The sequence below is a fragment of the Ambystoma mexicanum genome, chromosome 4q (genome assembly GCF_040938575.1).
Source record: "Ambystoma mexicanum isolate Mex_15411 chromosome 4q, UKY_AmexF1_1, whole genome shotgun sequence".
NCBI lineage: Eukaryota > Metazoa > Chordata > Amphibia > Caudata > Ambystomatidae > Ambystoma > Ambystoma mexicanum.
The window spans coordinates 323,246,799-323,261,180 of NC_090928.1; the positions used below are offsets into that span (position 1 = coordinate 323,246,799).

Here is a 14,382-nt window from a genome sequence, read left to right on the forward strand (position 1 = left end):
CCAGTTACATTTTTACAATGTTTGCATTATTTTTGTTGTGACCATTTGCGTTGAGTGTATGGCTACTAAAAGTAGCTAGTGCCCTAAAATGGACGTTCCCTGAAATTTTGGCCGTATTGGAGTTTTTCCAACTCGCTGCCTTCTCAGGTCAGCAAAGTCCTTAAGGTTTTGCACTTGCATGGGAAAGCAGCTGCTTTTGCAGGTGTCTGTCTTCCGAGTGCACATCACTTGTGAAACCAGTATTTGACCCTGATTCAAACGGCTAGTGGCTGTTTGAATAGTGCATACTTTTACCATTGGTGGGCTTCGACTTGCTTCCAGCTCGATTTTTGGATAAGAGAACACTAATCCCTTGAAGAGCAGCCCGTTGATGACCTCTGGACGACTCATTAAGTGACCCAGCAACCCCTGCAGTGTACGGCCCGACAATGCCCTGGTCCTCTGCTATATCTCCGTAGACCTTCAGCTGTGTTGCTGCTTAACTTCAAGGGAACCTGTCCTGGAGCAACTTCTATGACCATGACTGGAAGGACGCCTGTCATTTGTATTTTATTGAATTTATATAGCGCTTTAATCCAAAGTGCTTTACATGAGAACAAAAAGAATACAAGCATAAAATGGCAATTGAATCACAACTCAAACAGTACAAGGAACAATTTACATTATTGCTGAGGTAAGGAGGGAGTGGAGAGGGACAGAGGCGTGCGAGGGAATGGGAGGTATGAGTGGAGGTACAAGCAGAAGTGAAAGGGGAGGAGAGAGGGTGTGAGGAAGAGGGGGACAAATAAGACTAGATAAAAGCAGCAGTTAGGGGGAAGGGAGGGGAGAGGGTAGAGAGGTAAAGGAGTAAGAGGTGAGGCATGGGCGGTGGGAGAAGTAGGAGAGGAAGTGAGGTGTTAGGGGGGGAATGGAAAAGATAAGATTTTAGAGAAGAGCGAAAGGAAGGGTAGGATGGGCAAGAGCGGATGGGGAGGGGCAGGGGCTTCCAGTCGAATGGAGCAAGGAGCTGGAAAGAGCAGGAGGGGGCGCAGGTAGGTGGAGGAGGAGATAGAAAATATCAGCAGAGCGAAGAGAACGAGAAGGGGAGTAGAAAGTAAGAAGGGAGGAAAGGTAGGGGGGGGCAAGACCATGGAGGGATTTGAAGACAAGTGATTGTAGCTGTAACCCTCCTTTTTCCATGTTAAGTGTCCTTTAGAGGTCTGCATTGTTAAAATCTGCACTTCTTCGCTGACGGGCATTGCATCTTGAAGTTGCACCAGACCGGAAGAATCCTAGTATCTTCAACCCCTGGGCACCTCTCACTGGAACAAAGGACGGAAGACTGCAGTTCCAGCTCCAACAAAAAAAAAAAGGCTCTGGAGCTGCAAAACTGTCGGTCTCTTGCAGGTAGAGTTGCAGAACCCTGTCATTCAGAGTTCAAAAATCAGACCATTGACTATGCAGGCAACCCAAAAGAACAAATGGGATTCACAGTAATGGGACCAACCCACCAGACAGGAGTGAAGACCATGAATGTGAAGCCAGGTAGAATGAAGAACCGAACCGATGAGATTCAGAAGGCTTAACGGCGAAAAGAGATGGGGCAGAAGACAACCAGCAGAAAACGATTGTACAGGAAAAATGCATGTGGTGGTGACCTAGGACAGCCCAGACAGACTACAGTAGTCCATTCACTCTTGTGGACAATGGAATCTACCTACCTGAAGACAGTAGTAAAATTCCCAGGTCAGGAATCCCGGCCCTTCTGGTGTAAAGGACAGCGGGTAGGGTGAGGACAGCCTAGGAACGATGTCAAGCAACCAAGAAAATCTAAACCAGAGCACGCACAGTGAAGAAACTGGAATCGGCCAGTATGCCCAGACCAGGTCCTAAAACTGTGACAGAAGCATATTTTTGGAGAAAATAATCCAGCAGGAATGTAAACTGCCTCCCTATATCCTAGCAGAATTGAGGCAGGGTTTGAGTATCCCCTAGATATAGCCAAACATTTATGGGCTCGTATATGCAAGCCGTCAAACGCGTGCACTGAAAGATTTTGGTGGCAATCCAATCGGGCGAGCCCTAAAAACAACCATATACCAAGTTCAAAACAGTAGGTATATTAAGAACGTTTCCTCCCATTGTTTCTATGGACCCCCAATCTTTTTGCTTTGATTTTGAACCGGTTATGACTTTTTGAGGGGCAGGGGAGCAAAGCCTTCATTTGTTATGGGGAAACTTATCTGTCCTTCAGATGCAGTACTGGGAACATATTTCCCTTTTTTACATGTTAAATTTGTGTAACACTTTAACCTTGCACACCGCATCTTACAATGCAGTGCAACAGGTATTATTATGGTAATGAGCGCAGACCTAGCTTCGAGAAGCAATGTAGTGCTTTACAGAGGCAATAGAACAGATATACAGAGCAGTACAAATGTATAGGGTGGCAGGGAGGAGAGGGTCAGACAGCATCTATCTAGTCAGGTGGTGTGAGGGCGACGTGATGGTCTAGGTGTTGAGGAGGAGACACTCCTTACTGGGGTGATCATTTTGTTTCACTGTAGCTTTACACTTTGTGGTTACTTTTATGAGCCTAAAGACAAACTAGTGGCAGCAGATACATTTTTACAATGTTTGCATTATTTTTTAGTGTGCACATTTGCTTTTATTGTGTTAGGTTAGCAAAGTTTATAAAGCGCTCTACCACCCGAAAGTATTTTGGCGCTGAAAGCCCACGCAGCTGAGGTACTGTAGTTTAGAACAGAGGTTTTCATGGATTTCCTGAATTGTAGATGACTAGAGATGGTACGGAGTGTGAGCAGTTGTTCATTGAATAGCTGAGCTGCTGCCACTGAGAAAGAATGCCCCAAATGGGAACGGCGGAAAGAGGGTAAATGAAACAGGAAGCCAGTGGAGTCTACGCAGGACTGGAGTGATATGTCTGCTATACGGGGAGCCAGTAGCCGCCTGGGAAGCGAGATTTTGAAGATGCTGAAACCTCTGAACAAGACCTTAGGCTGCACAAGATAAAGAGGGTTGCAGTAGTCCAACCGACTCAGAACCAGGGCAGCTATGACTGGCGGTCTGAATTTTGAGGGAATGAGGGGGTGGGAGATAGTACTTTCCTCCTGACCCTCAGGATGCAAGTGTACTCCCTTACAGACCGCCGAGACCTGGTGCTCCATAGAGATGGTTGGAGATTACAACCCCTAGATTCTTGACGGTAATGACTGGAATAGGGAGGGAGCCAAGGAAGGGTGGCAAGAAAGATCGGGGGTGGGAGGCACCCACCTGGTGCCTCCCACCCTACTGTCTTGTCACAATTACGTTTCAGCCAGTTGTGGTTCATCCAATCTCCCATGGCAGAGAGACAGCAAAAAAGGCGTGATATCTCAGCCTGCTGAAGATCTAACCAAATCAGGAGTTGTCTTCCGCATACGAATAACCTATAATGCTGAAGGAGCGGATGAGACACACAAGTGGCTGAATGTAGATATTAAAAAGTATCGGGGACAAGGTGGAGCCCTGGGGAACACCACAGGAAAGGGAGCAGGAAACGGAGAGGAACGAGGATAAGGAGAGGGTTTGACGTCTCTCTTCAAGGAATGAAGCAAACCAAGCCAGTATTTGGCCAGCAATCCCGGCATGGGGTAGGCAGGCTAGTGTGGTCAACAGTATAGAGTGCTGCAGAAAATCGAGCAAGATCTGGGCCCCACCCCACCTGCGTCGACCAAACCAGTCCGATCATCCAGGAGGGATACCAGGATGCTCGCGGTGCCCCAGCCAGACTAAAAGCCGGATTGATAAGTGTCAACATAGTCTGTCGTTTCCGAGAACAAGGAGAGAAGAGGGGGATATAAAACCCCCAAGAGGCTTCATCGGGAAAGGCAACAGTGATATGGGGCGGTAGTTGAAGGGAAGCGCAGGGTCAAGAGAGGTCTTAAGAAGAGGAATAACCATAGTGTTTCAACTCACTGGGAATATGGCATAATTGACGAGACCTGTTAATGGCCTTGGAGATCTCACCCAGAAGGTCAGTAAAAATTGCCTTAATCACTAGCAATGGCACCGGGTCCGAAGGGGCAGCTGACTTAAGTTGGTTGATGGCTGTGCTAATCGAGGACTCGTGAATGTTGGAAACGCCGCCCATTGAAGAGGACAAGCTGTCGGGATAATCTCAGGAACAGTACTGTCTAGTGCAATAGCCTGGGAAGACAGCAAAGTATTGTGACGAATAGTATCAATTTTAGAAATGAAGAAATGAGAGAGAGAGCGGGCCAGTAGCGAGAGATCAGTCTCATGAGCATTTCCACAGTTGGCCTTTACAGAGGAGACCAAGGCCTTCAGGTATGCAGAGCGACCGTTACGGCGAAGGGCTCTAGGAGGAAGATCTTTGGGGGGTATACGTGGAGAGTTCATAGTGAGCGTCGGAAGATAATGGTCAGACCATATGACGGGTTCCACATGGAGAAGCGATTAATTCCGCTTTGTTGGCAAACACCAGATCCAGTGTATTCCCCAATTTATGGGTAGGGCATGTCACAAATTGGTGGAGCTCCCGAATCAGAGAGGCGATTAAACAAAATGCTGATATATTGGGGCAAAGGGGCCGTTAAATTTTAAGTTCAAGTCCAAACTTCAGCTGAAGGTCAGCCAGCATATCCAGAAAAGGATCACGAAACCCAGAATGAGACCCAGGAGGGCGTAGATAACAGATGGCACGTATAAGTGGGGGAGACTAGACAGCGAAGCATTAGTGATTCCATGGGAACCGAGTGGAGGAAAGGAACTTGTGAAACCCCACGGTTGGATTTAAAAATCATTGCCACACGCCATCAGGGTGGAGTGAAGGGCGATTTAAGTGAATTATTCTATAATCATCTGGCAACGCCTGAATCAGTACTGTAGCAGAGGCTCCATTAAGCCATGTTTCTGTAATGGAAAGGAGGTCGGGCGTCCGAGTAGCAAGCAAGTTGTTGTTGGAATTCGTGTGTGCAGCTAGGAAGCGTGTATTCAACAGCATTACGGATAGCCACATAGAAGATTGTTGCAGGGTAGGTATAGGGACTTGCAACGGCGGTTTCAAGGCAGGTGGGAATACCGTTCCAGGAAGGGTAAGATTCACAATAATCTGTCTGGATAAGTCACTGGTGCACTTTGTGTCCCGGCTGTCCTGGTTGGACAACTACTGACTGTTTGGTGCAGATCATTACCATTGGTGGGTTTGGACTTGCTTCCAGGCTGAATTTTGGATGAGAGGGCACCTGCAGCCATTTCTTCAGATCAGCGTTGGAGCCATGAATCAGTCGGCTGTTCAACTACGAGGAAAGGTCTGAAGACTCCTGAAGAGGCCTGTCATCCCTTCCTGTGTCTGGCCCTGTGAATCCCTGTTGGACTACCTGATCTCCAAAGACCCCGAGTGGTGATTCGGTCTGCGGACTAGTGGGACAAACTAGTCTCGACACCTCAAGGATCCAGCCATCCTGAGCCTTCAGAAGTGTCCCTGGACCACCCAGTGGACTGACTAGCTCTCTCATGGGCTACCTCACCAGAAGCCAGTGCCACGTTTGCACCCAGCACGTCAGCACTGGCTTCTGGTGGTACAAGTTGCCTTCTTTGGGGATTTCAGTGTCCAAGCCCCAAGGGATCCTGCCCTAGAGAAGCTTCTTCAACCACAACAGGAAAGACACCTGCTGTCATAAGTGTGGTGCCTCATCTAAACCCCCCCCCCAGCCCCCTCACCCCATCCCCCCCATCCTCCACACTCAGCCCATCTAGTCCTCTATGGAAAGTTAGTCGGAAGGTTAAGTAAACGCAAAGCATTTGTCCCCTGCTGTCCTCCATAGGATAACATTGGGAACCAGTCCCTTTGTATCCTAATATTCCATTCGATTCCACTGCCCTTTTGTCACCAGACCTGGGTAGTATTTTGTCAAAGATAACAAAATGTACTTGTTGAATATCATCTTTGAACAATCACTAACAGAGGTAAAAGTAGAACTAACTTACAGAGCCTACATTCTAGGCCGAAGCATTGCGACTCCTGTGACTTTTGGGCACACAGTCCCATTCTTCATAGGTATTGGGCTGCTTAGTAATAATTCACATGCGACTTGGTTCCATCTTTACTGCATTCATTTACTGAGCTCATGTGATGTTAAAATCATTTGAAAGCATTTTAAGTACCCATGGTGAATGTATGCAAGCATATGATTGGAGCCGAAAAAAATAACTTCTACAATAAACACATTTTGAGGCCAATAAACCAAAGAAATTGTTTGAAATACTAAAGCTTCTTGAAAAGCCCAACTGACGCCATTCACAGTCTAACACAGATTGCACCAGAATACAACTAGCCTTTCAAGAAGAAATACTTCAGGCAAGGGACAAAATTCAAGACCAGATCACTGCTCAAATAAATTCAGTCTGCCCTCTCAAACTTCTCCTTTGCCCCCCCAACTCCCTTTCTAATGGAAGATCGCCCTGAGACGGCCCTTATCGATCCTCAAACCCACATGCTGAGCACTATGAACTATGGTCCAACCTGGCCTCCTGGTCCTATTAGACCCATCGGCCGTGTTCGATTTACTGGACAATAAGCGACTCTTACATGCTTTAAAAAATGCCTGCTGCTGCTCTGAAATGACATGCAGGTGGGTCCACTCCTTCCTGACTGGGAGACAATCAAGAGTCTGCTGCGGGGGTGCCTTTACGGATCCCACTCTGTCCACCTGTGGGGTGCCGCAAGGGGATTGTATCTCCCCGATATAGTTCAATCTGTATATCATATCCCTGTGCTGTCTCCTGTAGTGTTTTAGACCAACTATGCAGATGACACTCAGTTGGTCTTAGGAGATCTCTGGGGACTATGCAACTGATAGCCAGAATCTTCAAAACACCTAGAATCTAGTGGATTAATGGATGGTAGAGAACAATGTGCCTTAAGGGCAACCAGAGCTACTCATCTTTGGATCCTCCCAAGCAAGGGCTAAACTCAACTCCTGCTACCAGATGTTTTCCATCTAGGAATGTAACATCCATGTAAAAAAGTAAATCAAAGCACTCGGCGTGCAAATGGACTGTGCTTTGAGTGCAGATTCCCATGTGAGCCTGGCTACAAAAAACTGTGCATATCGCCTAAAATTGCTCAGGAATATTCGCCCGTACCTTACCGAGAACGCGCCACAATCGCCCGGGCAGCCATTCTGTCTAGAATAGACTATTGTAGTGCGCTAATAGTGGACGCTGATAAAAGGTATCGAGAGACTACAAACAGTCTAGCATGACGCTGTCCGGATTGTCATAGGTCCCAAGAAGGTGCCACATCTCGACCTACCGGTAGGGCCTACATTGGCTCCCTGTCGTGGCTAGATGTCAATTTAAAGCGGCCAACCTACTACACAAGTGCCTCTATGGGAAATCCCCAAGCTACCGGAGACCAATTATCTCATGGTATGAACCCTTAATGTCTCTTAGATCGAACACCAAGCGTGTTACCTTCCCCACTTTCAAAAGATCAAAAGGACTTGGTAGGTCATTTGCAAGCTGCTCAGCCATAATATGGAATGGTCTCCCTGTAACCATGCATTTGGATATGAACATCAGAAGCTTCAAAAAAACACTAAAGGCATCCTGTCCTCCCATCATCCATACCTGCCTCCTGCGTGCTGTGATTGTTTTCTTGTGTATATGTGCGCCCTGATGCCTTTGGGCAACAGTGCATTACAAATAAACAAAATATCATAAATATAGATCTTGAGTAGTGTGCCGTATCACCTGCTAGTTTCATTCTTTAGTGCATAAAGGCCTAGAATAAATCTATTTTTATACATTTGTCTACATTCATATTGTGTGGACCCTGGATCCCACTCACTTGCACGAGAATAGACTTTACTGTTCGCCACGTTTACCTTGATTGGGTTTTGGTTAACCTCTTGGAGTTCTGTTAATTAAAACTAGGGTGACCTCCTACCTGCCCACCAGGCCAGATTGTAGAAATCCATCTTAACAGTATACTGGCATGGCTAGTATTGGGGACTGGTCTAAACCAGACAACAATGTAGTGGGTGCAGTGCTGGGCTCAGAAGAACCCATGTTTTCGTAACTATTTTAGGCTTTCCTTGTGGTTTTCTCCCAAAAATAATGGTCCAAAAATAGAATGGCTGGGAGCAGGACAATAAAAGCTCATAGCTACCAGTAGGATGCTTTGGGCTACTAATTCGGTATATCTGCTTGTACCCTTGGTGAAGCCTGAACTAAATTGTAGCTGCCACATGATTACTCCCTAAAACCAATATGGAGTGATATAATCACCCTATGACCAGAATGGGATGTTTAAAAAGTACCCGTCAGAGCCATGTGGGTTACCATATGACCATAGCCAAAAAAGGGTTTCTGTTGCAGGGGGACTTTGGTGGAAATAACTTATTGCAAAAAGGTCAAGGGACTGCAGAAACTCCACCCCTCCTCTCCTCCTCTCCCCACCCCCTAAAATCGAACTCTACTGGAGTTGCACTTCATTCCTTGCTTGTAGTGTGTTCTGTTTCTTTACTGGCAGAAGTTAATCCCGCACCACATCCAGAGGTTGGAAGATTGCTCCTACAAGGCGTTGGTAGTAGTCAGTTCACTGTGACATAGAGACAATGGAGTTTGTAACAAAGCTCTGGGAACTTGCTAAACGCATTCACTGATATAGTGCAGTGTTTATCACTGTAACACACATGCAGATGATTCCCAGTTTTGCCTTCATTCTCCTGACCCCTTCCAGAGAACTAAGAGAAGGATCTTCAAAAGATGTAGAATCTATTTAGGAAGCACGTTGGCCATAAAAACCAATGTTACCAAAGGTTAGTAATGTGAAGTACTCTATAGGTTACCCCGAAGTTGTCTGATCTAGTTTTGCCAAAAGTTAACTTTTTCCTAAGACTCAAGAATCGACTGTTTACTTACTTATGCTTCTGCTTGTTATGTACATTTTTGATTAATTTTCATGGTTTATTTTCGAATTTAAGGTTCAAGATTATGCCCTTTTTTGGAAGATCACAAAGAAGACATCCTATGTGGACCAATATGGCTAGCAAGTGGTCTTGACCTTTCAGGGCATGCTGGGATGCTGACACTTACAAGTCCAAAGCTTATCAAAGGTATGTCTTTTTATACTTGAATGGTGTTATTGCAGGTTTCTTCGACCTTGCCTGTTAAGGAATCTAAAGCCACTAACCCTGTGGTGGGGCAAAGCCCCCCCCCCCGCCTCCTCCCCACTCACCCAGATGCAAAGAATGCCTCTTAAAGGTATGCAAAGTGACTGAGCATTCAGGCTCAACTCTCTGGAAGAGGAAGCAGGGTGACAGAGATGCAATTAGTTTACACACTTATCTGCAGAAAATACACCCTACTGGAAAATATGCATATTTTGTACACATGTAGACCTCTTAAAATATGTACTTTAGCAAGTACCTGTAGCATGACAATGCACTTACTAACAGTAAATGTCATTGACTTCCTCACCCCTATACTTAAATGTTGGTCTACTATCTAAGGATAGGTACACAACTTATGCCAAGGGGAGTTGAGGGAGAAAGGGAACCAGACTTTCTAATAATTTCAAGACCTAATGCCTGCATAAAAACGTATTTTCCTCCTACAAGGCCCAAGCCACTTTTTTTACATTCTAGTGCCTCTATCTGGTAATGGGCAAACATCCTATAAAGAGAAGGTCTGAAGAAAAGGGAATCTGACACTAATACAGTGAAAATGGGATTTGTGAGCCAACGGCAGCAAATGACAGTATTTCACACTCTAGGGCATAGTATTTATAAATTACAAATGCACAGATCCGGGGTTGGAAAACTATTCTAAACCACAGCCATAGGCCACCAAAACATAGATACTTGAGCAATAATTAGAGAGCACTTAATGGAAACATTGTTTTATTAAAAATGGACAGGGTAAACCTATTAGGCTTGTGCGCGCTCTTTTCTTAGTTTGCAACAAAGTGATTCAATAAGCAACTATTTGTTAGCAAAGATAGCCAGTTAACCCACCACTTCATTTGGGGGGAGGGGTAGGGGGCTTGTAGGTATCCTTAAAGAGATTCTTTAAATCTTGCCCATTTTAAATCTCAAAAGCTGTGAACATATTTTAGTTTTCTTTGTATGAAATCATACGGTTAGGTGTTTACATTTTAATATGGATGTAAAACTGCTGTAGGTGTATTTACAGCTGGGTGTTTTTACATTCAGTCCAGATGGTTCAGCACACTTGTGCTGTTTTGGTAATGGACTATTTATCCTGTCTACAGGGGAATCTGGTAACATTCTAGGTTCTGTCCATGGCTTAAGAAGGGCTCTTCTGCAATATGAGTGACTGTTAGTGGAGTTGTTTAGGCAGGAGGACCGCTTATTTTATATGAAATACATACTTCCAAAAACTCACCTTGTGTTGAGTGCGATTGAAGACTTAACACATTTTTTTGTATGCATTTTGGTGATCTTGTCTGAAATTTCAGTCGACAGGGAACCAGCAAAGAAACTCTGCCCAGCCTCCTCAGATCTGGCTTTTTTGTCAACCCATGCCTCCCTTGGATCTTGGTAGTGCAGGCCGCTACTGCCAATTCCTTGCTTTTCCTCCGCTTCCCCCTGACTGGGCGAGTGAGGGACTAGACACATGGGGCAACGGGGTGTTTGCCTCTAGCAGCCTAGCTCTCTTAGCAGCGAGTGTCTCCTGTGCCATGGCTACATTTTCTTTTGTTCTCTGGAATGCAGCGTAGTAACCGGTGTGGCTGATCACCTCCCTGAAGGCGACATGAAGGAAGTGTTTCCTGCCATGGCGCAGGATGATGGGGGTCCTTCCCCGCCAAATCTTAGTCAGGACTTGAGGCAGCTGATTCTGTGGGCTGCTCCATGGCCCCAAGGCCAGTGGTGTGATGTCCCTCCTGGATGAGGATGTCTCACTTTGCTCATGATGTACAGGTTAAGCTCCTGGGCTTGCCCTTTGGGCATAACCTTTTTGGGACAAAGGCAGACTTATGCAGAAGTTTCAATCCTCTAAAGCGAAGATTAAGTCTTTGGGCTTGGCTGTGCAACAACCCTCTGCATAGGGAATACAATGGAGAGAGCCCAAATTCCACAAGTGTGGAGTCCTATCTTGTTTTTGGGACTTAAGACTACACAAGACTCAAAGATAGGACTTGGTCCTTTATCAACAGTTATCCATTCATCTGAATGCCATCAATTAGTTCAAAAAGTACAAATTTTAATAGAAATTACAAAATTGTCTAAAATACATGATTAGACCCTCTAAAAAGATACATATGTATCGTATTAACAAAGACAAACCTCATGCACAATCAATTCTAAAAAATCTTAGCTACTGACGTTACTGATCTCTAATTAAATCCCTGTTGTATAGTTCTTCTAGATCAGAGTTCCGATTATGATTCTTCGTTATCTTTTCTATTCGTCTATTCTAACTCTATTCCATTATTAGAATTAGAACATCCCTTCACTGGAATATTCAATTCACTCAGACAGTTTAATTAGACTGACAAAAAAATTCTCGACATGTTTCAGTCCTCTGTGGGTCTTGGGACTTTCTTCAGGAGTGGTCAATGTGAGGGGTTACAAGTGGGCTTTGGCCAAGTTAGGAATCCTCTGGCCTTCTCTTAGAGATGATAGTAACTGTTGATAAAGAAACGATCAAAAAGAATCAATTTAAGTTTCTTCCGACATCTTTAAAAGTGTCAAAGAAGACTACGGGGTCCTATTGGTTACCTGGTCTTCTTAGTGGGCGGGCTTTCTTGATTAGCAGGCGAAAATTTGTCCACATAGGTTGGGTGTTATTTTCTTACGAGGAAGGATCTTCCTACAGAATCTGCCAACAAATGTTTTATTTGCAAGAAAGTTTCTTACAGCCTTCAGGTTAAACGCAATGCATTCTGGTGGTCGTAGTTCCTTTGAGGGGTCATTTAGTTAAGAGGTGTAGTATCCTTTCAGTAGTGATAGGTACTCGTTTATATAGATTTCTAAACATTGTGGCGAAACCTTAGTGGCATTTCCATTGTGCATAAACTCTTAGAAAAGGTTGCGTGTTGTCCGCATACCATTAGGTTTAGTCCAAAATGCCTTCTACAGTTATATTTAATTTGAAAGTCACATCAAAATACTTTCTGTAGACACTGCTGTTCTTTACTTTGTGCAGCCTTTCTACTGTTACTTTGCCTATCCCCCTTACGCCTGACTTACTGTTCACCTCAATTGTCTTCCCTGATCTGCTGCTAGGACTCCCCAGTGCCCCTTGTGCATTCTTGTTTCCACTTCCCCCTCCGCTCCCCCTTTCTACCATGGTACTCCATCTCTCCTATTTTTTCTAATTGCTCCTCTATAACCTATTCTACCTATCAAAGTCTGGAAGGAAAACGTTTAAGAAAGCACTCCTGGTTTCCAACCCATTGCTGACAGCTACGACAATGCTTCCTCCAGGCAGACTGTTACTGGCATCCTCTGGGTCCCTTTGACACTGTGCAGAGCTTGCAGGTGCAAGTTATAATCCCGGAAGGCCAAAATCATCCTTTCAAGGTAGTTAAATGAGCACCACACACCATGGGTAATAGGCTGTGCTCAGATGTCTGAGTATTCGTAGCACTATATAAATGCAAATTATTTGTTGCCCCTTCCCCAGACCTATGGACCCCTCATATGGTCTCTATACTTTACCTTTTCTCTTCCTTGCCCGTTAATGGTGGTACCAGATGGGAAGCTCTCTTGGAGCACTTCTCATCCTCTATCATTAAAGTTGATCTAAATGATAGTCATGGCCCAGGGCTCTCAGCCCAACCGCCTCCTTGATGGGCATGTTGCATCTCTCATTAATTTCCTTCCTTCTCCTGCCATTCCTCCCTCTCCCACCTCCCCAGGCCCTTTCTCCACCACTGATGGGTGTACCTCATCCCTGTACTCCTCCTCGGAAAACCTTCAAAGGGCGAAATCAGCTTCACTTCGCTACTCTCAATGCTCACTCTGCCAGTAAACACTGCTCAGACATGGTCGATTTCTTGAAGACTTTTCCCTTGATGTTCTCGCCCTCACTGAGACATGGCTCAATGCCAGCTCTGTCACTGCTTTTGACATTCTTCTGAGGGCTTATTAGATTCACTCCAAACCCCTGCCCAACCTGATGGTGGAGTGGCCTTGGTCTTCTCTGAATGGATCCCTGCTACCATCATACCCATTCAATACTACTCCTCCTTTGAATCCCTCTACAGGCTTGATATATCTCCTATCTACTCCTACGTCCCGTCCCCTTACCTCCATACTGCATGGGCGTTGCTCGCTAGGGACGGGAGACGGAACCTTTTTCACCAGAAAAAAACTTCTCCCCCTTTAAATTTAGGGGCTTGGCCCCAGGAGCATGCGCTCCCCTGACTCCACCCTCCGGCGCCACTCCCCAGTGCCCTTTTCTGCATCGATGGGAACGGGGCGATTTCACCAGCACTCCTGGGTTTGGCTTCTGCCTTTATAATACTGTGCGCTCTTCCCCGGATACTTTCTTCTGTCTTTTTGTATTCTGTTTTTTATTCAGTCAGGTACATGTTCCTCTGGCGCCAAGCTCCCCCTTACGAAGGCCTCTTCCCTACGTCTGACCCTGCACTCTTTGCCTCTGCTGCCTTGGCCCCGACCACGGCTGGGAGGGTTGTACTGCATGCGACGCACTTACACCGCATGCTCTGAAGAACAGGTTAGCCTGATGGAGGGAGCTCTTCGAGACGTCGCCTCCAGAGGACTTCAAGGACTTTGTCCATCGCACCCTGCAAGGGCGACTCCTTCCCAAGGAAACACCAGAGCGGGAGGAACATTTCAGGTTCTCGCATAAGTACTGAGGCTGGTCCAGCTACCGGCCGCCAGGCCAAGGGGTCATTACATCCTTCCGGGGACAGTGCTGAGGGACCGCAAGGTTCTTTTACCGGGTGTACACTCGAGGGGCTATGCCCTAATACCGGGCTGATGTCCAAGGGGGCGCCTGTACGCAACACTACCGGCGATGCGGCCGAGGGCAACAGGCCTACCAGGCCCCTTCCTAAGGGTAGGTCTCATGCTCCACCGTCAAGAGTCCTGGAGGAGGCCGAGCCCAGCGAGGCAAGCACCACGAATTTGGCACGTGGCATGCAGCTCAACAAGATGGCCACCGCGCCAGACAAAATTGCTGTTCGTCCGATACCACCCCTTGGTGCGTAGCAGGTGGGAGAACGAGTTTCAAGGTGGGACTGGTCTCGACCAGGTACGTGGCCTACAGCTTACCCATCAGCATCTCAGCACAGATTTACCCTGCAGCCAGCAAGACAGAGTACGCACGGGCCCCAGCAGCCGCCCGCTACCCTGTCAATACCACCGGCCTGTGAGGGCA

The 14,382-nt window shown here is 46.3% G+C and overlaps 1 protein-coding gene across 5 annotated transcripts in view; it reads left to right on the forward strand.

Moving 5' to 3' along the window:
• The window catches only part of BIRC6 (baculoviral IAP repeat containing 6), a 3,097,233-nt gene that overhangs the window by 425,690 nt on the left and 2,657,161 nt on the right, over positions 1–14,382 (forward strand). For all 5 annotated transcript variants that reach the window (XR_011268132.1, XM_069607902.1, XM_069607904.1 and 2 more), the window contains exon 15: positions 8,994–9,125. Coding sequence is in view for 4 of the 5 variants with exons in the window: in XM_069607902.1 (XP_069464003.1) it covers positions 8,994–9,125 (132 nt within the window). In the remaining variant the exon portion in view is untranslated. The remainder of the gene's footprint in view (positions 1–8,993; positions 9,126–14,382) is intronic.